The sequence below is a fragment of the Dendropsophus ebraccatus genome, chromosome 15 (assembly GCF_027789765.1).
Source record: "Dendropsophus ebraccatus isolate aDenEbr1 chromosome 15, aDenEbr1.pat, whole genome shotgun sequence".
Taxonomy (NCBI): Eukaryota; Metazoa; Chordata; class Amphibia; order Anura; family Hylidae; genus Dendropsophus; species Dendropsophus ebraccatus.
This window is the reverse complement of record NC_091468.1, coordinates 18135936-18163554: the sequence shown is the minus strand read 5'-3', so window position 1 is coordinate 18163554 and position 27619 is coordinate 18135936. Positions and strand designations below refer to the sequence as shown.

The window sequence follows — 27619 nt, the reverse complement described above, 5'->3', positions numbered from 1 at the left end:
TTTATTTCACTTTTTGTACATGGTTATGGGGGCTGCCATGTTGCCTGAATTGTTCTTAACAGCATTTAGTGACATGCTTTAATGCAAAACTCATGGATGTAGACAACACTAGACAGACTTTGCCCCCTTGAGATGAATGTGAAACATTACTGAGCGCGCTCTGTGACCCGTGAAGAGGTCATTCCACAGGGAGCTGCTATTGTCTTCTATATTTACAGGTGTAACATGATGCTGCAATGCTGTATAGATCACTTTACAGCAGCCTCTTCTTATCACCACAGACAGAACAGGAAGTGTCAGCTTAGCTTTACCCCCAGTGGTGAGAATGAAAACTGAAAGATTTTAGGATGATTTTATAATATAGATTGAAAAATGGAAAATTTTTAAAAATTCTTAAAAAATATGTTTAACAAAAAACATTATTTAAGAATTAAGTCAATTTCTGATGACACATTCCCTTTAAGAGCAGGGGTGGCAAAATTACAATTCTCATCATGCCTGGACAGCCGAAGGCCGATGGGAATTGTAGTTTTGCAACAACTGGAGGACAAAAGGTTGACTTAGAGCTTGTTGTGCTTGTACTTGAATTTTATAAGAGACTAGACAAGACACATAACCGGAGATATCCCAGAAATTGTAACACTTACCCTTGATGTTAGGATCCACAGAAACTTCTGACATTCTCATCCCAGATTTAGCAATGGCATATATCCGATTTTCCTGCCGATAAAACAAACTATTGGCATGAACATGCAGTGAATCATCTCCATTTATAATTTATGTTCTTGTGAAATATTTTATTGTTACAACTAATTCCATGCACATGTATTTATATGATGTCGCAAGAAAAATCTTAGAAGTGAAAAGCAAATATAATACTTGGAGTTACACGGCCAGATGCCTCCTGTAAGCGAGAGACGATCTGCTAGATTGTGCAAAAGAGGAGCCCGTGGAGCCTCACCAAAGAGTCTCAAAACACAGGACTAGCCAGATATCCCTCCGGGAAGGACCCAGCCAAGGGGAAGCTCCTGTTAGGAAACCACCAAAACCACCATATCAAGTGGCCCTATAAGTCAATGTAATGACAAGGGATAAACCAAGGCTAGGTAACCATCCACATACAGCTGTTTCGGGGTGTTGCCCCTCATCAGTGTGGAGCAGGATTCTGGCTAGGTGGGAGCAATGCCTAGTAGAGCCATAAGAGAAACAGATTGCTGAACTCAGGGAGACCAGCCAAACAACAACACTGCCGGACGCTAGTGAAAGCGCTCAATGCAGTGAAGTCCTAGGTGCATTGCCCCCTGGGAAACATGAACATGCAAAAGAGGAGCCCGTGGAGCCTCACCTCGCCTAGCGTCCGGCAGTGTTGTCGTTTGGCTGGTCTCCCTGAGTTCAGCAATCTATTTCTCTTATGGCTCTACTAAGCATTGCTCCCGCCTAGCCAGAATCCTGCTCCACATTGATGAGGGGCAACACCCCGAAACAGCTGTCTGTGGATGGTTACCTAGCCTTGGTTTATCCCTTGTCATTACATTGACTTATAGGGCCACTTGATATGGTGGCTTTGGTGGTTTCCTAACAGGAGCTGCCCCTTGGCTGGGTCCTTTCCGGAGGGATATCTGGCTAGTCCTGTGTTTTGAGACTCTTCGGTGAGGCTCCACGGGCTCCTCTTTTGCATGTTCATGTTTCCCAGGGGGCAATTCACCTAGGACTTCACTGCATTGGGCGCTTTCACTAGCGGCCGGCAGTGTTGTCGTTTGGCTGGTCTCCCTGAGTTCAGCAATCTGTTTCTCTTATGGATCTGCTAGATTGGCGCTTGCTTACCAAGCCTATTAAGCAACTCAATAATCATTTAGCAAGGGCTGCATGGACATCATTAGCAATGTCTGTGCAGCCTTTGCCCTTCAACTGTACACATTACCTGTCCATGGTTCCGGTGTTCCTCTGCTCTATGCTTGTGTCCCAGAGCCACCACTGTAGGTTTAGAGCCGGTCTTTTAACTGACAGGCCACTGAACCAATCACTGGATGGGACCACAGTGATTGGCTGAGCGGATTGTCAGTTCAGAGACCGGCTCTGAAGCTACAGCGGCGGCTCCGGGACACAAGCAGAGACCAGAAGAGCACCGGGACTGTAGAGAGGTAATGTGCACAGTTAACTTTTTCTTTTTTAAACAGTCCTCAGCCGTTGGTCATGCATCACTATTACACGCAGTGATGTGCAGTCGGTGGCCAATTATTTTAGCTCCGGACACAAAGACATGATCGGCTAATGATTATTTTCATTGTCTGATCACTGTCTCTATTACACAGAGCGATAATTGTCCAAATCGGTGTGATTTGGCCGATTATCGCTCAGTGTAATAGGGTCCTTAGAGCTGGAGGACAGCAGGCCTTGTGCGTCCGTCGCCATCTCAGGGAATGGGAGTTATCTAAAGTGCCACGTTACACTGGTGAAGGGTGGGATTGATAAAACATATCAGGAAAGGCTCAAAGTGTCACTGTCGCTATAACTTTCAAAATCTAAACCAAAAGTAGATGTGATATAAATCAAGTTTGCAATTTACATAGATTTTTTTTATTTTAGTTATCATGGAAAACACAGCACTTCCTGTTTTCTGACTCTTTTTCTCAAAGAACAAGAAACAGGAAGTCCTGTGTTTCCCATGCCATCTGAGCGCTCACAGAGAGGAGGCAGTCATGTGAATGCTGGACATATTGACCCGTGACTCTCTGTACTGGCCGGAATTCCTGTGTTTAGTCTGTTTTTTTCAACCAGCACAAGTCAGAAAATCTGCCTTCAGGAGGCTGGACCTGGATTTCTGGTAAGTACAGCTTTGATTTACAAGACAACAACAACAACAAAAAATAATGAATATATTTTGCAAACTTGCTTTATTTCACATCTACTGTTGATTTAGATTTTGAAAGTCATAACGACAGGTACACTTTGAGGATTTGTATCTATATAGTCTGGAGGAAAGAAGGGAAAGGAGGGACATGATCGAAACCTTTAAATCTGTTAAAGGACTAAATAAGTTTCAGGGGGGAACTGAACTCAAGAACAAGAGAACACAGTGAGAGGTTAGTTGGGGGAAAGATCAGACGCAACGTGAGAAAATATTACTTTACTGAAAGAGTAGTAGATGCTTGGAACAAACTTCCAGCAGATGTGGTTGGTAAACGTACAATAACTGAATGTAAACCTGCCTGGTGTATACATATATCTATCCTAAGATAATAAGAAGGAAAATACTAAAAAGGGCAGACTAGATGGACCCAGTGGTCTTTTTCTGCTGACAATCTTCTAAGTTTCTAAGAACAAAAGGGTCCCAACCCTCCTCTCAGGAAATCAACATACCATCTGAGACATCTGAGACCCCTACTGAGGGCCCTACTTAGGACTTTTCGACGATCAACAATTAACGATAAACAATTTTAAATGACCGCTATGGCAAATGACCTGAAATAGTTCACCCAATTAATTGGAGTGATGATTGTTACTTATAATCGTTCTTGTGGTCATCTTGTCGTTGCTACTGAGAACGTTCAAACAACGTCTTATTACATGCAAACGATTTGCAAACCATCAGCGATAAAAATAGGTCCAAATTCTATCGAACGACCAACTATTTTTCGTTGGTCGTTTAATTGTTGTCTGCTATTACACTAAACAATTATAGTTCTAATCCAAACGATCTAACGATTTTTCGAACGTTAATCGTCCCGTGTAATACCACCATTATGTTAGCACAGTGCTATTGTTCATGTAACTCTTAGTAACCTTTATGAAAGGTATAGGCCTATATAAAATGGTCCTCTCCTTTGTTCTTGGCATCCCAAGCATGCATGTGGAGTTTCGGGACAGATATGGCTCCCAAAGGTAGGATCCACATATATCAAACATTTATGGCAGATCTTTGCTTGACACAGACCCTTATGGGGGTTAAAACATTGCATTTTTTGTATTATTTCTTTATACTACTTTGTGGATATGCCATAAATGTTTGAGATGGGAATAACCCTTTAATACTAGTGATAAGAGGTACTGTATGTACAAATGCAAATTTTGCATAAAAGAAAAAGACTAGGAACAATATTTTTCCAGTCTGACACAGTGCTCTCTGCTGCCACCTCTGTCCATATCAGGAACTGTCTAGAGCAGGAGAGATTTTCTATGGGGATTTGCTACTACTATGGACAGTTCCTGACATGGACAGAGGTGGCAGCAGAGAACACTGTGTCAGACTGGAGAGAATACAACACTTCCTGCAGGACATGAAGCAGTACTGGACTGGAGATCTTCACATAAATGTAATTTACAAAGGTATATAACTTTCTGACGCCAATTGATTTGAAAACATTTTTTCCCCCTCAGGAGTACCACTTTAAAGGGGATCTCCACTATGGACTATCCCTATTTGTTAGAAGGGTCCCTTGATAATAGGCTGATGACATGCTCTGCTGGAACTCTAACCAACCAGCTATAACCTATGCAGTAAGTGGCAGACACCTGGCAGAAAGTGTTCAATTTCCCAACAGCACCACCACAGGAGAAATTAGGCATTGAAAATGGCCATTCAAATCAATAGTTTGTGTAATGTAGGACAAGTCAGGTCCTCCTACATAAGAGGTGTCTTTGTAGAACCTGCCCACTCTAGCCAACAGGGGACTCTTTTAAAGAGTATTCCAAGAAACCTGCATCTCTATTTATTCCTTTGGAGGTGCCGTAAAGACCCCTGTAAATCAGAAGTGCGCTGACTTGGCTCTCTGTGGCACCTCCATAGGAATGAATAGCGCTGCAGGTCTCGTGCCGCACCCACAGCTCTATTCATAACACAAAAACTGGGGGACGATTCCTGAGATTGCCGGGGGGTTTGGAGGTCGAACCTCCCGTGATCTCTTACTTGTAAAATTTTTCTTGGAATACCCCTTTAATTTAAAATTGAGTATATAAAGACAGGTACAAAAAAAACTACCATTAAGAGTTCTAAGGAATTCAGAAGAGATTGTAATAATTACCCAGGAAGGAAATCGATGTAAGGGAGGAGTTGGAGGTTTCGAGCAGGTGATCCTTTCTGGTGAAGATAAAGTGTTGTGATCCGCCGTATGATTGTGTGGTACATCATATGAAAATAAGCCTTCACCATAGCCAGTATCCATCTTCTGCAGAATGTTAGCAGCTTGCTCCTCAACCAAGTCAATGTCAGTCTCCTGGGGTCTGTACGGCTTAACCATGCTGATAGCATTTCTGTCCTTACCGAACATCCTGTCCGAACTCATCTGAGGTTGACTTAGGTGCTTCTTTGCCATAGACGCGTTCACATTTAAAATATTAGGAGTTCGTTGTTTGGGCGAGGGTAGGTTGGTTGCCAGATCTTTAGGGCTACTACAATGAGGTCCAGATGGAGTGGAGTTGGCCACCTTGGATGAAATGGATGAGGTAAATGCTTGGCTTGTGGTGGTATCATTGGAGGAGAAGGGGTAGTTAGAGTCATGAGGTTGGGATTTGGCGCTTAGGTCATCGGCAGAGCTGTTCTGTTTCGCCCGTTGACTTGAGAACGTGAAATATTTTTTGCCTCCAAAATTATTACATTTTTGTAGCCCTTTGTGTAAGGAATAGAACTGAGTGTGGTCACTGGTTGGAGATCCCAAATGGTCATCTTCGCAGGTGGAGTTGCTTTCTTCTGAAGCTGTAAGATACGTGTCACTGCCTCGTCGCTTGCTTTGGTTTCCTTCATCTGACGTCTGGCTGGACAGTCTGGAGGCACATCTGGTGTCATGAGATTTTTTTATGTCTTCTTCAGAGCTCCAGTCACTTACGGTGATACTGGGAACATTTGATCCCACCCTGCCCTTGCATGGTCTTTCCAGTGAACTAATATTTTGTACCAGTGATGTTTGTGCCGCCATGGGTTCTTGCCAGTTGGGACTTGTGGGTGTCTTGTTATCTATTGGTAGAATACAAATGTATTTGTATCATCTATACATTAAATACGAAAATAACAATATGATGTGGTCAAGGGAGACATTACTAAATTAGGCTGGGTTAACACAACGTTTTTGCAAGGAAAACGGATGGAAAAATGGATGCACTTTTGTGCATCCGTTGTGATCCATTTTCCATTGACTTCTATTATAAAGAAATGGATCAAAGCGCATCCGTTTTTTTTTAACGTACATGAAAACGTACTTGACCTTATTTTTGTGTTCATTAAAAAAAAAGATGCGTTTTAATCTGTTTTTTTTTTTTTTATAATGGAAGTCAATCAAAAAACGGATCAAAATGGATGCACAACGGATGAAAAAGAGGATTGCAAAAACGTAGTGTAAACCCAGCCTTACTCGTACTAAAACTCCAACATTTTCTATTGGCCGTATAATGCACACTCACCACCACTATTCCCGCTGTCATCTGTTTCATTGAAGCTCTGCTGTATCCATACATTGCACTACTAGTGTTGAGCGAGCACTATAATTCAAGTAACAAACCCCATTATAAACAATGGGGGAGTACATTTAACCAGGTGCCCCCTGCTGGATAGAGTGGAGGGTGTCTGGTTAACCTAAATGACAGCCTGGCCCTCAGTGGGTTTAGCTAGGGGGCCAGACTGTGCTCTGTTAGGGGAGGGCAATTATACTTACCTCTCCAGGTCTTTTGTCTTCTCAATTGCCGCTTAGCCAATCAGCAGCTAAAGCAGGACGATAGTGAAGATAGATAGAAGACGGAATAGGAAGTATAATTCCCCCTCTTCCCCAATGGGTTTAAGGCTGTAGAAATGCATTATGGATTTCTCTCCCTTTTAAATCTGCCCTCAATCCCATGATGCATCAGCACAGCATCATGTGGGCAGCTAGAGCCAGTACCATATTTGCCTTCTAGGAGGACAGTGTAATAATCCGCAGCTATATCTGTAAATAAGCTAAATGACTGTGGCCCAGATTTATCAAAGGGTGTAAAATTTAGACTGGTGCAAACTGCCCACAGCAACCAATCACAGCTCAGCTTTGAGCTGTGGTAAAATGAAAGAGGAGCTGTGATTGGTTGCTGTGGGGAGTTTGCACCAGTCTAAATTTTACACCCTTTGATAAATTACCCCCTATATGTATAGAGTCAGGTAGGCTGAACTGTCATCAAACCCATTATAACTGTGTGACAGGAGCTGTATCATCATCATCATCTGTAACTTGAATGGGAGTTTCTGTCATCCCCCCAGAGATGGTGACTCCATTGAGAGCACAGAAACACTTGTAATTTCCAGGGGATCACCATTAGATCAGATGACCACAGGAAGGGATTTAAAGGGGTAGTGCGGCGCTAATCATTTATTCACAAAATAACACACATTACAAAGTTATACAACTTTGTAATGTATGTTATGTATTGGTCCTCTTCCCCATGTTTCCCCCCACCCACGCTAGACCCGGAAGTGTTGGTGCATTATACTTATCGCATCCGTGTCGACCCCCGTCCGCCATCTTGGGACAATGACGTAGTCTTCGGGAGGCCGTCCAAACCGCTCCATCCATCCCTCATGCCGGCCCCCATATGCCGCGTCATCAACTGCTCAGCCAATTGGCTGAGCATAACTGAGCAGCTGGTGACGCGGCATAGGGGGGCCGGCATGAGGGATGGATGAAGTGGTTAAGACGACGTCATTGTCCCAAGATAGCGGACGGGGGTAGACACAAATGCGATAAGTATAATGCACCAACACTTCCGAGTCTAGCGTGGGGGGGGGGGGGGGGGACATGGGGAAGGGGGCCATTCACATACATAACACACATTACAAAGTTGTATAACTTTGTAATGTGTGTTATTTGGTTAATAAATGATTAGCGCCACACTACCCCTTTAAAGAATTTTCAGACAAAACCGAAAAAAAACCATTAAATTATACTATACATATATTGGCTGACTTGCTACATTAGGGATGGCCAAATTAGACCAGGACATGTCATGTGGTGTATCCCGAAAGCAATAACATTTGGAATGGAAATCCTAAAAAAAAAAAGATGACCTGTTCTTTAAAGGGATATTTCCATCTTAACATTAATAGCTTATACACAAAAAGTATCATACATGGAGATACCACCTCTGGGACCCACATCTAATTTGAGAAGGGGGGCCCCTTTGGCTCTGTCCAGCCTGCTTATAGTGGCTAGATGTAGTCTAAAAGCTGAAAATAGCGATACATGTTGTTTTAGCCACTTTATGTAACACTCATAGCAACTTTATACCTTCATAAAGGTAAATGTCTAAGCTCTTTGTATGGACAGGACCTCGGTAACACTATCCTAAACAAAGTGTAACCAGGGGTTCGGTGGTCTTACCCTCGCTATGGTCATTTATGTCATTGGGCAACTTGCCGTTTTCATCCTTTTTTGAGTCCAGCTGTGGACTTTTTGCTCGGTTTTGAAAGCAACCAAAGGTCAGGCTGCTCAGACGCTGTCCTTCTGCTTGCTTTGGCGTGGAGCAGACCGGAGATTTCTTACTTTTTGTATCTAAAAAATATAATGTAAAGTGTGTTAAATACAAGATAATGTATCATACAGTGAATGTTATAACAAGTACAGTATTAGGCCATGTTCACACTACGTATGAGACCGGCCGTTCCGTGACCCCGGCCGGGTCACGGAACGGCCGGTCTCTGGCCGGATCATCTCAGACAGTACTTAAGTACTGGCCAGATGATCTTTCCGGCCGCAGAGCCGCTCGCTTCACTGTGTGAACTGACAGGTCTTTCTGCGGGCGGAATTCACTGAATTCCGGCCGCAGAAAACTGACCTGTCAGTTATTTGCGGGGCCTCACAGATCCCGGCCGGAGCGTATACGATGTGTGTACGCTCCGGCCGGGATCCCATTGCTTAATAGGTTGTGTTCCACTGCACAAAAACTATGGACGTAGTTTTACGTAGTGTGAACATAGCCTAAATCATGGGCAACATTTCCCGTCTCAGCCAAGTTCAGGCAAAAACGTTTATGTACAGATTTGCAGATTGGAAAACCAGCACATTACCAGCAATGACTATTAACCGTTTGATGATGGTTACAAATCTAAGGATCCTTCCCAAACATCAAGTTCAAAATAGAACAGAGATTAGTTTTGAACATTGGAAAAAATAATCTATCTTTATGGACTGTAAGGGCACTTGACAATTTAGGATTAAAAATGATATTGCGTGTGAACATATAATTTCATACACATAAAAAGACAGAAATCTGACAACCAAGAGTTTATAGAGAAAGTAAAGCTATTTATCATTCCATATAATATTGTTGGCATGAGTTCCAGATATAAAATAAAAGCATCTAGGAACGATATGATCATTAGAATGGTTGTTTCTATTAGACAAAAAGGGTCCGTGGAGCCTCAGTCACGAGTCTCAAAACACGGGAATATCCAGATATCCCTCCAACAAAGGATACCCGCGTTTCCTTCCCAGGAGGGATATCTGGCTATTCACTGACCCTTTTTTTTTTGCATATTCAAATTTTTTAGGGGGCAATAGCTCAATGGAGACTCTTGATTAACCACTCAGTTGAATTTTATTTGCTTATCTTCTTGAGCTCTGTGATTGTTGTGTTTTGCTTGTTTCTATTAGACCTCAGGCTCATGGCTGTATAACATCTCTGTGTTAACTCTCATCTGTACAGAGCTGTAATAAGTGACCTATATGCGACTCTACTCTACTGATATCTACCCCACCCATATGGGGTTCTACTGTACTCCTATCTACTTCTCCCATATGGGGTTCTACTGTATTCCTTTCTATCCCACCCATATGGGGCTCTACTGTACTTCTCTCTTCTCTAGTCCACCCATATGAGTCTCTACTGTACCCCTCTTTTATCTACTTAACCCGCTCTACTGTATCCTCTCTACTCTACTCTCTATCAGACTCATATGAAGTTCTAGACAACACTTCTCTACTCCACCCTATTCATATGGAGCCCTGTCTAGCCCAACTAATGGCCCTATTCCACGGGTCGTTTTAGAGGAGCAAACGAGCGCTATTAGCGCTCGTTTGCTCCTCGTTCCCCGCTCGCTGCCGCCGCTATTCAACGCGGCTGCAGCGAGCGGGTGAGTGCGGGAGGGGCGGCGGGGAGCTGCGGGGGGGCTGCTCGGAGGATCGCTGATCGTCCGGGCAGCCCATAGGAAATAGCAGCGTCTGCTGCCGATGCTCCTATTCAACGGAGCGACGGCAGCAGATCGCTGCTATATCAGTCGCTTGTTTTTCAACATGTTGAAAAACAAGCGACTGCAACGATCAGCCGACATGAACGATGTCGGCTGATCGTTGCACTCTATTCCACGGAACGATTATCGTCCGTAGTGGTCGATATCGTCCGAAAACGAACGATAATCGTTCCGTGGAATAGGGCCATAATATGGGACTCCACTCCACTCTATTACTCTCATATGAGTCTCTACTGTACCCCTCTTATCTACTTCACCAGCTCTACTGTACCCTTATTACTCTACTCTCTATCAGACTCATATGAAGTTCTAGATTACACTTCTTTACTCCACTCTATTCATATGGGGCCCTGTCTAGCCCAACTAATATGGAACTCCACTGTACCTCTCTCTATCACTTTCATATGAGGCTCTACTGTACCCCTCTTTTATCTTCTTCACCCCTTTATATCCCATTTATATTTAGCTCTATTTTACGAATCTCTACTCCACCGCCTCATATGGGGCTTTACTGTACCCATCTGTACCCCTCCCATATGAGGCTCTACTTTACCCCTCTCTTTCCCCATTGATATGATGCTCTACTGTACCCTTGTCCATCTCATTCATATGGTGCTCTATTGTACCCCTCTCTATCCCATTCATATGGTGCTCTACTGTACTCTTCTCTTACACTAACTCACACATATGAGGAACTACTATACTCCTCTCTACTATACACAACCTATATATGGCTCTACTGTTTTACTCTACCCCACCCATATGGGGATCTACTATGCCCCTTCTCCACCCACATGGACATCTATCTACTATACAACTGAAGTTCGTATAGATCGTTTGACCATCCAATAAATCTGTTGGATGCGGTCAGGGGTTCACCATCCTGTATTAGTGAACCGTAGCATTAAGGCAATTCAAAGACCGACAGCATCCATTGTGTTATTCAGTCAAGTGCTATACAACATTTTAACCAATAACTGGTCTACTTGACAAAGAGCAGTGATTGGTCGAGACGTTGTATGACACTTGGCTGCATAAAACTGGATTATTTCACACTATTGATGCTGTCGGGCTTTGAATTCACCCTACCCATATTTTTTACTTCAACGGACCATATGCCGTGATTCACCAGGCACCATGCCTATCATTCTGCTGTGTGCACTAGTCCTTATCATTAGAAAATTTGCTTATATTCTAACCTTTTATTGTTCCCCCATAGACCACTGTGAACAGAACGCATTTTCTATGTCACGCGAGGAACCATTAAAGGACAACTTCGTCCAAAATGTATTTTTTTAATATGTTATTACAAGAAAAATTAGACACATTCCTAATATACACTTATTATAAAAAAATTCACATGTACTGCTTGCAACCCGTGCCGATATTCCAATGTTATTTCTTTATATTCTGTGCACCCTGCTGGACGCTTCATAGGAATTACACCCAGCCCTGCTCTGATTAGTGACGTCAAGGTTTTTTAGAGAAATTGAAGTCTGCCTGATCTACTAAATAGAGGAAAATAGCAGTATATGTGCATTTCCCATAATAAGTGTATATTAGGAATTTGTGTAACTTTCCTTATGTAAAAATATATAAAAAAATACTTTTGGACGAACTTCTCCTTTAAAAACTACATTTCTTCTACGTATTAGATAAAATCAGCACCGACTGAGAAATGGCAAATACCTTGTGATCGGGAACGCAGGGAGACAATCTCCTCGCTGTAACTTTTGTTGATGAAGCGGAGATTTTGATTCTCAATTTCCAACTGAATAAAAAAGGAAAAGATGATCACATGGGGGGAGATTTCTCAAACTGGTGTAAAGTAGAATTGTTTTAGTTGCCCCTAGCAACCAATCAGATTCCATTTTCACTTTCCAAAGAGTCTGTGAGGAATGAAAGGAGGAATCTGATTGGTTGCTAGGGGCAACTAAGACAATTCTACTTTACACCAGTTTGAGAAATCTCCCCCATAGATTTTTGGTGCAGCTGCTGAGACTTGATGAAATCTGCACAAAAAGAACAAAATGGTGCTGCTCATGTGCCCCACATGCTCACAAATCCTCTTAAAAAATAGCCAAAATCATCTGTAAAATGATGGCATAATTCTGCTACACACCTCTCTGAGCTTTCCCGTCACCCAGTCTTTAATTTTTGCAGCTTTGTCTTCTATGATCTTTGCTTCTTGTATCCGTATTTGTTTCTGTGGCGATGTGCAAAAAGGACAATTAAATTACATGAGTATAACCTTCACCTGTATCATATATAAAGTAAAACATCACATATGATTTAAAGTCTATGGATAACTTTACTATGCAAAACAAATAATTAAAAATTTATCCATAGGTCTTTATAAATAATTTTGCTGAGTTTCTCTTTCGCAGTCTTTACAGTTTGCTATACACCGTAAGCTCCATATTCTCCCTACACAGCTGGTATGATTACAGGCAGCATTAGTGACACTGAGCATTCCCTGATGTCTATTCTACTGCAGCACAGTCTAGCAGAACGAACAGGGGAAATTGTCAATCACAATTCACTCTGCTACAGGTTGCGGTGGCTGACGCAATACTGACACATCCAGCTTCCCTAAGGGCCCTAATACGCGGAGCAATAATGTGCCAAATCAGGCCAATTTAGCAGATCATTGCTCTATGTAATAAAGACAACAATCAGAAGAGGACAACGTTCATTGGCTGATATTGTCTTTAGGTTATGACCTAATATCATTGGCTGCCGGGCGAACCTCTATGTGTAATAGTGACGCGCGGCCGACAGCTGATGATTGTGTTAAAAAATAAGTCCATACATACATGACCACGCACCTTGGTGCTTCTGCCGGGTCCCCGGTACCTTTAAGTCTTCTGCCCGCAGCCACTAGAAGTACTGCAGAGCCAGCCTCTGAAGTGATAGGCCGGTCAGCCAATCACTGACCTGTCACTTCAGCACTTCAGAGGCTGGCTCTGCAGTACTTGCAACGGCTGCGGGCAGAAGACTGGAATGTACCGGGAACCGGGCAGAAGCATATATATATACACATATACATATACACACACACAGCCTTTGCTGCACAATGGTTGACCCATGTAATAGGTTCTGTAAATGAGCGCTGATGTAGCAGATCAACACTTGTTTACATTATTGATCGTGCCGTGTAATACGACCCAAGGTATAATGCTAACACAAATCATATAGACATCAGAGGAGACTTAGTATCACAGCGCTGGCAATATGTATCTGTCCCAAAACCAGGGCTTGAGCAGTCCTGCAGTTCCCGACACAGCCTTTGGTGGAAGCAGAGTGGTTGTGCTGCCCATTTCTGCTTTCATGCAATGTAAAAATTACAGATATGTCATTTTTTATTTTTATTTTTGCCAGAAAACCCCTTTAATTAAAAAAAGGTGTGTGTGTGTGGGGGGGGGGGGTTCTCACCTGTTCTTCTACTTCTTGCTCCAAGCACTGGATAATTTCATCTTTTTCTTGTACTAATACTTCCAATTCTTGACTCTTTTTGTACCATCTCATCTCTGATTCGCTGGTGTGCACATCAGCAGCCTTCAGCTTTTCTTCCATGATCTGAACCTGCACGAAAGAAAGTCCCTGAATAAGAATTGTGTATACTGTACCTAAAAAAAAAACATGGATGTTTTGGGATGTAAGCAGATTCATCACAGGGTGAGCCACAGGGAGAAACAGTAATGATATTCATAGTAGTCCATAGTAAGATGGTTGAAGAACCAGAGATTTAATCCACAGATGTAGATTTCCAGAGCTGCTTCAACATTTCTTTGCCCTTCTATTGTAGTCTTTTTCATTTCATAGAGACGCTATAGATTAAAAATTGTTCTTTTATGCTGATCTGGTTTTTTTCTTAATGTAATTTTTTTTATTTCACTTTTTGTATAGGATTAATTGCTGGGATCCGAGCGCAGCTGGCACAGACACAGCTTCTGCACCCGTTTTATTCGGGGATGTGCCGGTACATCCATATGCGGAAAAGAGGGGTTACAATTAACCTAATGGACAAGAGAAATGACTGCAACAATCAGCCGACATTGTTCACGTCAGGGCCCTAAGACTGTAGGATCAGACTACACAAGCTTTGTTTGTAGTCTGTAACCAAGGAGACCATAAGTCTACTTAGAAGCTGTATACACACGATAGGACAATTTGCCAAAGTATTTTAGATGCACTGGAGAAATAAAAAAATTGGTTGGTAGGCGGACATATTTCTCCAAATTCCTTATCTTATTCCAGAAGGAGTCTTCTATTCCTGCCTTCAGAATGGTTAACAAGACTTGCGTATTCACATCAATATTAACGCCTATACTAAAACATTTACATTGTGGGTTACACATTTTTCCATTGTTGTCTCCATGAAAGATGTTCAGTACCACGGGCCGCAGCGAAGCTCACCAAGATTTATTAGAGTCCAGAAGTATGACAGTAAAATTCCAATGTTCCCCTGGATTTCTGCCAGGGTGTCAATAAACACCCCTGAAAGCTGTGTGTTTATTTAGTGGACTCTCATAGTAGTAAAACCAAATATGTCCTTTTAAAGTCATAGCGATCGTCCATTGCACGTGTTGTCTGTGTCGTGTAACATTCCTCATACATGCCTTTAATTGTTTATCTGTGGAGGGGAGACGTTTACAGAGCTCATAACGAAGGGAAGGCATGAGCTGTCCGGGGAGCTGTCGGCGGTGGCAGGAGAAAGGATAGATCACTGCTACTGTGTGACTGCCCTGTAAACAAAGTAAATGACAGTGTGTCCACCTTATTTACATGTTTGTTTAACCCTTAGGGGACACAGACAGTTTTGATTTTTGCGCTTTTGTTTTTTTCTCCTTGTGTATTTAAGGCCATCGTACTTGCATTTTTCCACCTAGAGACCCACATGAGTCCTTATTTTTTACGCCACTAATTGTACTTTGCAATGGCAGATTGCCTAAAATATGCCAGGAAACCAGAATTTTTTTTTTTATTTGAGGGGGTTTGTTTTTACGCCATTCGCCCTAGGATAAAACTGACTTGTTATATATGTTCAACAAGTTGTTATGATTACAACGATATGTAACATGTATAACTTTTATATTATCTGATGGCTTTTAAAAAATAAAAACCTTTTAAAAAAAATATATGTCCCTTAAAATCGTTCCATTCCCAGGCTTATAACTTTTTTATCCTTTGGTCTATGGGGCTGTGTGAGCTGTAATTTTTTGTGCCATGATCTGTATTTTCTATCGGTACCTTGATTGCGCATATACGACTTTTTGATCGCTTTTTAGTACAATTTTTCTAGATTTGATGCAACCAAAAATGTGCAGTTTTGCACTTTGGAATTTTTTTTACGCTTACGCCGTTTACTGTGCGAGTGGGAATATGATAATTTAATAGTTCGATTTTAATTTAATAGGCGATTACTCACGCGCCGATATAAAGCATGTTTATTTATTTATTTTTATTTATAAAATGGGGAAAGGGGGGTGATTCAAACTTTTATTAGGGGAAGGGGATTTTGTATTAATAAAAAAAAAACATTTTTTTTTTACACACATACTAGAAGCCCCCCTGGGGTTAGGGTTATTCCCCCTGGGGTTAGGCTTATTCCCCCTGGGGGACTTCTAATATGACTGCTCTAAACTGTCATTGAGATCTATGCAGATCATAGAGTGCCGAGTCGGGGTCAGTGCCATTATGGCACAGACCCCGGCCCAAAGCAGATGCGGGGATCGTCCTCTACGCAATTGCGTCACGCGGGGGAGGAGGGGGGGTTATCCCACCACTAGATCACCAGGTATGAGGGGAAGCAAGTATTTAGATGCAGCTGTCAACTTTGACAGCTGCATCTAAATACTTAATTAGCGGGCATGGTGATCGGACCGTGCCCGTTAATAGCCGCGGCCCCGGGCTACATACAGAGCCCGAGTTTGTGGCAGTTCAAAGCGGGGTTGCCACGCGACCCTCCTCTGAACCCCCCTCGTGGCACCAGGACGTTCAGTAACGTTCTGGTGCAGCTAGGGGTTAAAGGGGTTGTTCACCAAAAAATATATTCTCACAAATCAACTGGTGCCACAAAGTGCCAGAGATTTGTAATTTACTTCTATTAAAAAATCTCAAGTCTTAACAGCTGCTGTATGCCCTGCAGTTTGGAGAGCAGGAGAGGTTTTCTATGGGGATTTGCTACTGCTCTAGACAGTTCCTGACATGGACAGAGGTGGCAGCAGAGAGCACTGTGTCAGACTGGAAAGAATACACCACTTCCTGTAGGACATACAGCAGCTGATAAGTACTGGAAGTCTTGAGATTTTTTAATAGAAATAAATTACAAATCTCTGGCACTTGTTGGGACCAGTTGATTTGAAGGATTTTTTTTCTGTGAACTACCTCTTTAAGGCTTATGTTTCTGATGCCTCTGAGATCACATCTCAGCCTTAAGCAGCAATGATAATCCCTACTGAGATGTATTGACATAGTGACCCCGCTTCTTAATATGACCTAGAGAAACAGTGCCAAATAGAGAACGCAAAGACCTAAGTTGTCTGCTTGGTTATTTCTTTTTTCTCCTCACATCCCGCTTCCATGCACTTATTTACACAAATGCTATAACTATCACATAGGTCCAAGCTTTCTATTTTTAAACTTGTATCTGTCAAAAAAAAAAAAAAAAAAAACTACTGACATGTCACAGGGATGTGAAAGGTTTTGTCCACGGCTGAGACTCTGACCGATCAGGAGAACAAGATGGGAGGAGGTAGCATGTGGCCCAAAAGAATTATAATGGAGCTACCTGGAGAGGTTGCTGCAGGTCGGGGAGTGACCGCACTTTTCTCCCAGATCATTCTCATGATTGGTAAGGGTCTCAGCAGTGACCCCAACCCCATCCCTGTGACATGGTAATTTTTTTTTTTTTTATGTTAGTGCTCATTTAATGCCCTTATAAACATTAGACAGGTGTCAGTCAAACCTGCCAATTTGGGACCGACTACCTAATGTGTATGGGGGGGGGGGGGTTTCTAAATGTAAGCGCTCATAATGGACTGGCAGAGCGAAGAACCATTGGCTCCACACTCTGCCAATCTTGTGGCCTCTTTGCCTCCAGTCAAAAGAGGCCTCTCTCTCGCCCAGCAAGACTGGCAATAATGATTTGCTCTGACTTCTGGGATATTGTTCTACCAATTTCATTTTCAAGTCTGAGGGGAAACAACATTTTTGAGGGATCCTTAGCTGATTGTGTCTTTTCGAACCTTGCGTTGGGTGCACCACCTGCTGACCCACAGTCTGGGTGCTAAGACCCCTACCAATTCCTACGAAGAAACACTCACTTAATGGCTTTTCTCTCTATGTTGCAGGCTTGGATTTTATAGTCTATAGTCGGAGTTTACACTACGGAATCAGCACACAATTTCAAGCGGAATTACGCCCGGACTGTACTTGAAGTTTTACCTGTCCCATTAATTCAATAGGATATCTTAAGTGCACTTAGCCATCCGCCCAAAGAAGTGACATGTCAATCCCAAACCCGCACAGATCAAAGCTTATAAGGAAGGGGATCCAACAGCAGCCACAAGGCTATATTCTTCCAACTTTATTGGAACACCCAAGTCAAAATATGACATTTCGACTTGCGCAGGAGTTGAAATGTTGTATTTTTACTTGGATGCTCCAATAAAGGTGGAAGAATATGGCCTTGTGGATGCTGTTGGATCCCCTTCCTTACACGTTTGCAAATTGGCCGGATTGTGGCCTGTACAGTGTGCATTCTTCCATTATGTTAGCATTGGGTCTATTGGTGCTGTTGGAACCCCTCCTACTCCCGATAAAAACTTTTGACACATCTCTGTAACATAAAAGGCAAAAAAATGGTGAGCAATCCAATGTCACTGTTCACACTGGGTAGGTTGCACGCACAGCCAAAAACTGAAAAATGCAGCAGCAACCACTCATCGCATACACGCCATCCGTCGTACACACGATGAATAACTGTTCTAAAAAAATTTTTAAATGAGGATATTACCAAACTATTTGATCAAAAAGAGTGTACCATCTCACCATGTTAAGGTATCCTCAGAGAGATGGTTCCTAACACTGGCCTCTCTCGGACTACAAGTCTACAAACTGGGCTAAAAGGATCTAACTAAACTGTTTAAAACACCCACAGGAGCTGAGTGGAGTTCAAGCATCTCTGTAACATATCAAAAGTTTTAAAACTTTAAATATTCTGGGTATCGGTATGTCCCTCTATGAGGGGTGACAGGTTGTATCTCCCAGATGGAGTTCTTCTTTAACCCTGTCTAATCCTTAAGAAGTTTCGATCCATTGTCTGATTTCAGTCATGTGAAATAATTCACTGAATATTCAACGGAGAATACATTGTGATTTTAAAAGCTTCCAAATGACTGCTTTACATTACGTGTGAAGTCACCTGGCTACATCAGGGAAGATTGGCGCCCTTTAAATGTTCATCAGAGGCCACTGAGTCCCATTACAATTAGTCATGGAAGCACAACATCTGCTGTCCATGAGTACTTTGCTCAAAGGACTTTACATTCAATAACATTCCGGGGTTAGAATAAGGTGACAGAGCTTCTCCATTAATGTACAACATGTATGAAAACTACATCCTCACTTTGGGTTTCATACGGACTTTGTTAAAATCCGCTGCTTAAAACTCAAAGACCATGTAAACCATTGCAAACTTTTTTTATTCTAAAGAACAAAGCATTAAAGAGTTTCCGACAGTTTTGTTTCTTACAGCCTCTATGCAGGTCTCCATGGTAACAGACAACAAACTAACTCTGTGTAGTCAGATACTAGAGTATTTAGAATTATCTGCCAAATGTAGGTTAGCCTGGAGTGGGAAATGAATGAGACATAAAACAAACGACATTCTGTTACTGTGGAGATATACTGTATGTATAGGAGCTGTAGAAACAAAACTGTAAGATTTTTTTTTTTTATTAGGACCTATTGAAAATCTTTTTCCTTTTAGATTTATTAGGGGTATGAAAATTGGGTTTGTATGAATTCGAACACTCTGCATTTGATTACCGGTGGCTGGTGATGCTTGATGCAGCCCTTGGGAGTCCTGGAAAACATGGATACAGCCTATGGCCTATGGCTGTATCCATGTTTTCCAGGCAGCCTTACGGCTGCATCCAACTGCTTGCCATGTACCCTGCATGCCAAGACTAGATAGAGAAGAAGGCCTCATATACTGTACTAATCAGGGCCGGCCTTTGGGGTGTGCGAGCTGTGCGATTGCACAGGGCGCCTCACTCCCGGCCAGCAGGGGGCGCTCTGGCAGACAGCTGCACATCTAACTTAGAAACAGAAGTTAGATGTGATTTCTGTCTATCTGCCAGAGCGCCTGGCCTCCTCCTCACATAGTAGTTCGTTTGGGGCGCTCTGGCAGACAGACAGAAAGCACATCTAACTTCTGTGCAGCTGTCTGCTAGAGCGCCCCCCTCCTGCCTCCTGCAGTGGTATAACCCTCCTCTCCACTCTCCGTGCTTGCTGCAGGGCATCTTTGTTGCTGATTGGTGGAACTGTACGAGCTCCCCTGCTGTTCCACCAATCAGCTTAGCTGCTCTGTGAAGAGAGACAGGCGGCCAGAGCAGAGAGAGAGAGAGAGAGGAAGCGCCCCTCCCCCGGCTGACCCGTCCTGACAGAACAGCGGCAGACAGTGTGAGTAATATCCCTGCTTTACCTCCATCTCTGCTCATGCCGTGATCCTGTCAGGTAGCTGGGAGTGGGCTGTGACAGGGACAGCACAGCACTGAGGTGGGGGCAGCACAGCACTGAGGTGGGGGCAGCACAGCACTGAGGTGGGGGCAGCAGTCCTGTCACAGCCGGGATGGAGGAGGAGAGGGGGATGAGACCATTGTCCTGCTGTGTCTCCTTATCTGTAACTTTGATTTATTGGGGCAGGAGAGGTTTAACCCTTACACTGCAGCTAATGACACAGAAATATATGGGGAAAAGCAGTGAAAGAGTTAAACCTGACTTGCTGTAATAAATAAAAGTCACAGCTAAGGAGGCAGGAGAGGCCAGATGTGTGTACACTATGGGGGGTCCCTAATACACAGGACATGATGAGTGCAGCCAGGGCCATACATCAGCAGCAGCAGCCCACCCCAAGACAGATCCCATTCACTTTAATTGTAGTCAGCCAGTGACTGGTCAGGCCACTTCCTATTGATATACACAAATGTAACGACTGAATAGTGGGATATGCTGCACTATTGTGTCCTGTTACATGTGCGTATACCAGCAGGACGCGGCCTGACCATAGTCACCAGCTGAGGTGACCTAAACGCGGCCCAATTATGGTGGGAGGCTGATAGCTAAGATACACTGCATACATGCTGCAGCAATCTAATATATGTGTGTAATATAAAATAGCCCTTACATGTCACAGAGCATTTTTCAGAAAAACTACCCATTTGTTTTTAGTGTTTTTTCCCCTTTTGTGGCCAGCAGGGGGTGTTAGGCTGTTTCCACATTGGTGTCCGAACATGGATGAAATTGCGCTTTCCTCTCCAATAGCCGTGCAATGTTGTGGGGATTATTGGCAATATTCCACAGCTCTTGCAATAGGGACTTTGTTTTCCATGTGTTTATAAATGCATTCTGAATGCAAATATGGAAACACAGCATTAGATGTACATTGTACTTGCTCAGGAGGATATCTGTAAGGGTGACTTTACACAGACAGATTTATATAACAGATTATTGAAGCCAAAGTCAGAAACAGACTATAAACAGAGAACAGGTCATTAAGGAAAGACTGAGATTTCTCCTCATCTCAAATCCATTCCAGGCTTTGGCTTTAAAGTTTGTAATTGTGTGGAGGCTGGGGGGGGGGTACTTGTTTGTATGGCTGGGGGTTAGTCGGGTAGATGTGTGAATGGCTGGGGGGGGGGGTAGAGTAGTTGTGTGTAAGGATGGGGGGGGGGTAGTTGTGTGTAAGGCTGGGGGGGTAGTAGTGTGTATGGCTGGGGGATAGTTTTGTGCATGGGGGAGGGGGGGGTAGTTCTGTGTATGGCTGGCGGGGTAGTAGTCTGTATGGTTGGGGGACAGTTTTGTGCATGGAGGGAGGGGTAGGGTAGTTGTGTGAATAGCTGGGGGGTTAGTTGTGTGTATGGTGGAGGAGGGGGTTGAGTGATGGGTGTTCCATGTTGTCTGCAGTAGGGATGGTCCGAATCTTCAGAGGTTCGGGTTCGTATGAATCTGAATGCTCGGCATCAGATTCCCGCTGTCTGCCCGCTCCATGGAGAGGGTGGATACAGCCGGAGGACCGCCTGGAAAACTGGGATACAGCCTATGGCTATGGCTGTATCCCAGTTTTCCAGGCGGTCCTCCGGCTGTATCCACCCTCTCCACGGAGCGGGCAGACAGCGGGAATCATTGCAGAGAGTTCGGGTTCATACGAGGATGAAGGAGCTTTATGTTACCTTAAAAGGGGGGGGGGGGGGGGGGGCGCCGAAAAAAGGTTTCGCACAGGGCGCTATTTACCCTAAGGCCGGCCCTGGTACTAATAACATGTAGAGCCCACATATTAGCCATAAATACCTTACATAATACCACTGTGCACATACTGCCATTCAGTGCAACATACAAAGCCTACATAATACGGCAGGTTGTGCATTATACCGCCATCATTACTGCCATACAGAGAGCATCTCTCATCAAACCTCTGCGTGACACCCCGTAATACATGGTTACATCCAGTCCATCTGAGAGGGAGATGCTCTAAGGGGCTCGCTGCTCTGGCTGAATAAACAACCCTCTATAATGTTCATATAAAGGTCAGGTAGAAAGGGTCTATCCAGTTGGTATAAGTGTGTGCTGCTGAACAGAGATGCGTGAACCTCGAGCACACTTAGGTTCTTCCAAACCCAAGTGTGCAGCATTTTATTACCGGTAGCTGAAGAAGTTGGATGCAGCCCTAAGGCTACCTGGAAAACATGAATACAGTCATAGGCTATGTTCACACTACGTAAAATAACGGCCATTGTTTTCACCGGCCCGACTTTTGCAACCAAAACTACGTCCGTAGAATTACGATCGTACGGGCTAGTCGTGAAACTACGGCCGTTGTTTAATTTTGATTCCTAGCATGTTTATAAGTGGGATGAAACAGGCGCCCAGCCCGAGAAACCACTCAGAAATTTTTTTACATCAAAATCAAGTTTAATTCGGCAGATATAAGTTTTAAGTTTGCGGCCGCATTGAAATACACGGCCGTTGTTGCAGTATTACCGGCCGGAAATAATTGACATGTTTCTCACGGGGACGTATAAACAACGGCCTTTATCTGATACGTAGTGTGCATTCAGTTACATTACATTGCAGTCATAATGGGGAACCTCAACAGCAGTAGTTTTGCGGACGTTGCGGACCTCAACGGACGTTATTTTACGTAGTGTGAACATAGCCATAGGCTGTATCCATGTTTTCCAGGACTTTCTAGGGCTGCATCCAACTTCTTCAGCCACCGGTAATCAAATGCCGCACACTTAGGTACGGAACAATCTATGGGTCCTTGAGGTTCGCTCATCTCTACTGCTGACGTCAGGGACTCCAAATAACTGTTTATAAATTGTGCAATTCTGTAAAGAAGCAGCCACATACAGTATGTCCCTTAGTGTAATGAACGTCTTCCCAATACAGGAGCGGTGTTTAGTTTCTATTAGTTTTACTGCAATACCCTAAAACATTTACAGACTTATCCTCCGTGCTGAAAGATAAACACAAGGAGAACACAAGTTCTTAGCCAGTAGTTTCTTAGGTCTAATTACTATACTTTACATTACTAATGAGTGTTTAGCCCCAGACCTTTAATTTACTCTGCCGCAATATAACCAGAGGAAATACCGCCATCTGCATCCAATAACGACCAGGAACTCTGAGCAACAGAGTCACTGTTTGACACTAAATCTATCTGACCTTCCTAGTGTCACACTCATCTTTCCTGGTTACAAACTAGAAGAAGCTCTGCATAAGCATAGGGGCATCATTTACAGATTTTACTTAAAGAGGTACTCCAGCGGGGGGGGGGGGGGGGGGCAGTTTTTTGCTGGGACCGGGGAGGAGGTGGCCGAGGGAAAAGACGTCCACTCACCTCCCCGGTTCCAGCGGCGGGTCCTGCATTGCGGCGCTCTGATACCCGATTCCCGGCTGCTTCCGGGTGTCTGACGCGGGCCCGAGACGTGATGTCTCAGGTCCGCTCAGCCACTCAGTGAAGGAGGTGGGATCCATTTCAAGTCCGCTCAGCCACTCAGTGACAGAGGCGGGATCTGTCACGTCTCGGGCCCGCGTCAGACACCCGGAAGCGGCCGCACCGGAGCGCCATGATGCGGGACCCGCCGTTGGGACCAGGGAGGTGAGTGGACGTCTTTTACCTCGCCCACCTCCTCCCCGGTCCCAGCAAAAAACTGCCCCCCTGCTGGAGTACCCCTTTAAAGGGTAAAGGGGTAATACAGCAAATATATATATTTTTTTAACATTTCTTTAATAAAATTATATACCTTTATAATATAACTTTATTAAAGAAAATGTACGTATAAAATTTTGTTTTACATTTTTACATTGCCAGCATCAATAGCTCTGTCAAGGGACTGCAGGGTTGCTTAAGCCCTGGTCTCTGCAAAAGTATATATATGCACTAACAATATTGAGCCTTCCCTCATGTCTATTCTAATGTATGTTAGAATAGAAAAGACATTACACTGGCGGAAGCTGTCTATGTCACTAGTGCTGCAGCCTCCCCCGATGTCTATATAATACATGTTACTATTAGAATAGACATTACACTAGGGGGAGCTGTCTGTGTCTCTAGTGCTGCAGCCTCCCCTGATGTCTATATAATACATGTTACTATTAGAGTAGACATTACACTAGGGGGAGCTGTCTGTGTCTCTAGTGCTGCAGCCTCCCCTGATGTCTATATAATACATGTTACTATTAGAGTAGACATTACACTAGGGGGAGCTGTCTGTGTCTCTAGTGCTGCAGCCTCCCCTGATGTCTATATAATACATGTTACTATTAGAGTAGACATTACACTAGGGGGAGCTGTCTGTGTCTCTAGTGCTGCAGCCTCCCCTGATGTCTATATAATACATGTTACTATTAGAGTAGACATTACACTAGGGGGAGCTGTCTGTGTCTCTAGTGCTGCAGCATTCCCTGATGTCTGCATAACACTTGGTAGCAATAGAATAGACATTACACTTGGGAAAGCCAACTGTGTCAATAGCTTTGTAGCCATGGCACAGTGTAGCAGAGCCAGAGGAAATCTCCGGTTATATCCACTCACTCTTATTTACTGTGCCATGTCTGCAGCACTACTAAAACAGACAGCTTCCCCAAGTGTAATGTACATTGGGTATTTAGTGATGGTGGGCATTTGGGCAACCAACACAACCATTCAAAACCCATTTAGTATTGTAGCAGCAGGCATGAAACTTATGGGGCGTCAGACAATTACATAAGCAACTGCCCAGCATGCAGTTGTGTCACTCAATGCCCAATGTCAGCCCAGGCGAGCAGGACTGTGTATCCTCAAAGCTTGCAGATTAGATGTGACACTTTAGATTTCTAAGATTCTTCAATTTTTCATAGGGTACTGTGAAGCTATTGTTTTTCGAAAGTTCAGAAGTGGAAAATAAGGTTAACCTTGAAGATTGCATTCTTGGAAAACTTAGTCTTGCTATACATTTGTCCTTTAAATTATATGGTTCCCATAGCGGCAAGTAAATGTTTACAATAAATTGAGGGAAAACTATTACTTAATAAATTGCAAAGAATCCGTGCAGCAGGAAAGTTGTGGAGATAATATAGCCATGCGGAGAGGATTATTCATTGTTCGTGCATTCTCTCAGAATCTGTCCCACCTCTATGCCATAAATTGCCAATCACAAGTAATGTAAAGGGGGTCTTTCAAATCAACTGGTGTCATAAAGTTATATAGATTTGTAATTTACTTCTATTGAAAAATCTCAAGTCTTCCAGTACTTATCATCTACTGTATGTCCTGCAGGAAGTGGTGCATTCTTTCTAGTCTGACACAGTACTCTCTGCTGCCACCTCTGTCCATGTCAGGAACTGTCCACAGCAGGAGAGGTTTTCTATGGGGATTTGCTACAGCTCTGAACAGTTCCTGAAATGAACAGAGGTGGCAGCAGAGAGCACTGTGTCAGACTGGAAACAATACACCACTTCCTGCAGGACATACAACAGCTGATAAGTACTGGAAGACTGGAGATTTTCAAATAGAAGTAATTCACAAGTCTATACAACTTTCTGAAACCAGTTGATTTATAATATATATTATTTTTTATTTTATTTTTTGCGGGAGTGCCCCTTTAAGGGCATTTCTAGTCACAGTGTTATAGTAATGAGTAATACATTCAATGGTACAGACACTATATGAAAGTGCCAGAAAACTCTTCCTCAACCTATCATCAGGGAAGCCCTGTAACAAAAACAGACTGTCTACATCTGATAATGCAGGTTGTCTCAACAAAATAAATCCTGTCCTTATGCCCTATTAGGATTTCTCTCTATTAGCCACAGCAAAGTGCCTGTAAGAAGGAGCTCCTAATGGCCTATGTGCAATACTACATACCACCAGTAGTGGCCACTGCAGGGCAACTGAATAGCTGGCAATATCAGCTGATCACTGTCAAGTCACAATCAGCTGATGAGAAGGATAAATAAGTTCCCTTTAAAAAGGAGAGTAAAACATTCAGGTATTTGGGTGGTAACTGGATGAAGAATTTCCATATCTGACTGCGATTGTTTTTTAAAAATTTTTCAGGAGTTCAGGACAAAGCAGATAACTCTCTTAACAAGGTGTGCTAAACCGCTATGTAGTATTTTAAACCAGACAATGCCTGGTTATCAACACAACTAACCCTGTCTATATCCCCTATAAGGTGGACCAGTAGTCAAGACCTCTCCCTGTTAGCCACAGCAAAAAGCCTCATCTTAATAACGGAGGTGCAATATTACATACCGCCAGTAGTGGCCACTGCAGAGGAAACCTCTGATGATCAGAGATTTGTGACGATCAGGTGATCTTGAGCAACTTCCTTTCATAAACTATGTTATATGGTAGAAGAATTTCCATTTGTGAGTGCAGTTGCTTTATTATTGTATTTTATATAGTAATTGGCTAGGGCAGTTATAGAAATACTATTCTAAAACTAACTACACCAGCAGTGTTTACTCTCAGGTTCACACAGAATGGTTACACATTCATTTATTCAGTATGTAAGAAAAAATATCCCAGAGAGGAGGAGTTTAGGGTATCTGCTCCCAGTTTTGTCATGTACATATAGTTATTGCAATGTAACTACTTGTATGAACATAACCTTAAAGGTAATCTGTCACTAGGTTTATGTGGCCTTAAATGAGTCAGGATAAACTAGTGACAGAAATGCTGAAAAGATTGGTGTATTACTTATATTATTTTGTTCAGCCGTTCTCCTAATATGCAGGAGAATAGGATTCTTGCCACACCCTCCCCCGCCCTCCAGCTGCTGATTGACAGTTACTGCCAATACACAGCATAGATAGATAACTGCCAATCAGCAGCTGGGGGTGGAGTTTTCTGTTTCTCATGAATATCCAGGACTACTGGGCTCATGCACATAATGGAGAGGACTACTTATTATCCATGTTATTCTGAACGATATCTCTGGATCAGCTGCACAGAACAATGTAAGTGATACATCATTCTGTTCAGCTTCTCTGTCACTATTATATGCGAGCCTGAGATAGGACACCAAAAACCTACTGACAGAGTCTCTTTAAAGTGGAGATCTCCTTCCCAAATTCAAGATGTGTCAGTCTTCCTTCCGTTAACCTTTCCGCTATTCACTGTAGGGTATGAATCATGTATTAGACACATCTTCCTATTGCCGCTCCCATACAAATGTATAACAAATCATAAAAAACGGCTGTATAAAACCATAACTCCACCAAAGTAGCCCATCACCATAGCACCTCAACCGTACTAGAAAATGTTTGCTGTAAATCCCGTGGCAACTGCAATGGCTTCAATGTGTAAGGGCGTGTATTTCCTTGGTAATTTTACAAGCTGGTGACTTGTCCGTTTGGCAGAACTTTTACCCAGACATTAAATTGGGCCGGAGTTTTCCAGAACAAGAACCTTTTGCACTTGTTCCAGTTATGTATCACTGTGTTGTTGTAACAGGGACATAAGTTATATAATTCAATTATATACTGAATGCTACATTATCAAACATGGTGTAAAGTAAAACTGGCTCAGTTGCCCCTAGCAACCAATCAGATTCCACCTTTCATTCCTCACAGACTCTTTAGAAAATGAAAGGTGGAATCTGATTGGTTGCTAGGGCAACTAAGACATTTCTACTTTACACC

General features: G+C 43.1%; 1 protein-coding gene and 1 long non-coding RNA gene across 3 annotated transcripts in view; one reads left to right on the top strand and one right to left on the bottom strand.

The window, feature by feature from the left end:
* Positions 1-15230, top strand: part of LOC138774164 (uncharacterized) — a 31466-nt gene extending 16236 nt beyond the window's left edge. For both annotated transcript variants that reach the window (XR_011360254.1, XR_011360253.1), the window contains exon 3: positions 14111-15230. This is a non-coding gene — a long non-coding RNA (uncharacterized lncRNA). The remainder of the gene's footprint in view (positions 1-14110) is intronic.
* The window catches only part of PLEKHH2 (pleckstrin homology, MyTH4 and FERM domain containing H2), a 116027-nt gene that overhangs the window by 43093 nt on the left and 45315 nt on the right, over positions 1-27619 (bottom strand). The window contains exons 4-9 of the mRNA XM_069954796.1: positions 13637-13786; positions 12324-12407; positions 11891-11972; positions 8334-8504; positions 5022-5950; positions 648-720 (exon numbers count right to left, since the gene is read on the bottom strand). Coding sequence (XP_069810897.1) covers positions 648-720; positions 5022-5950; positions 8334-8504; positions 11891-11972; positions 12324-12407; positions 13637-13786 — 1489 coding nt within the window. The remainder of the gene's footprint in view (positions 1-647; positions 721-5021; positions 5951-8333; positions 8505-11890; positions 11973-12323; positions 12408-13636; positions 13787-27619) is intronic.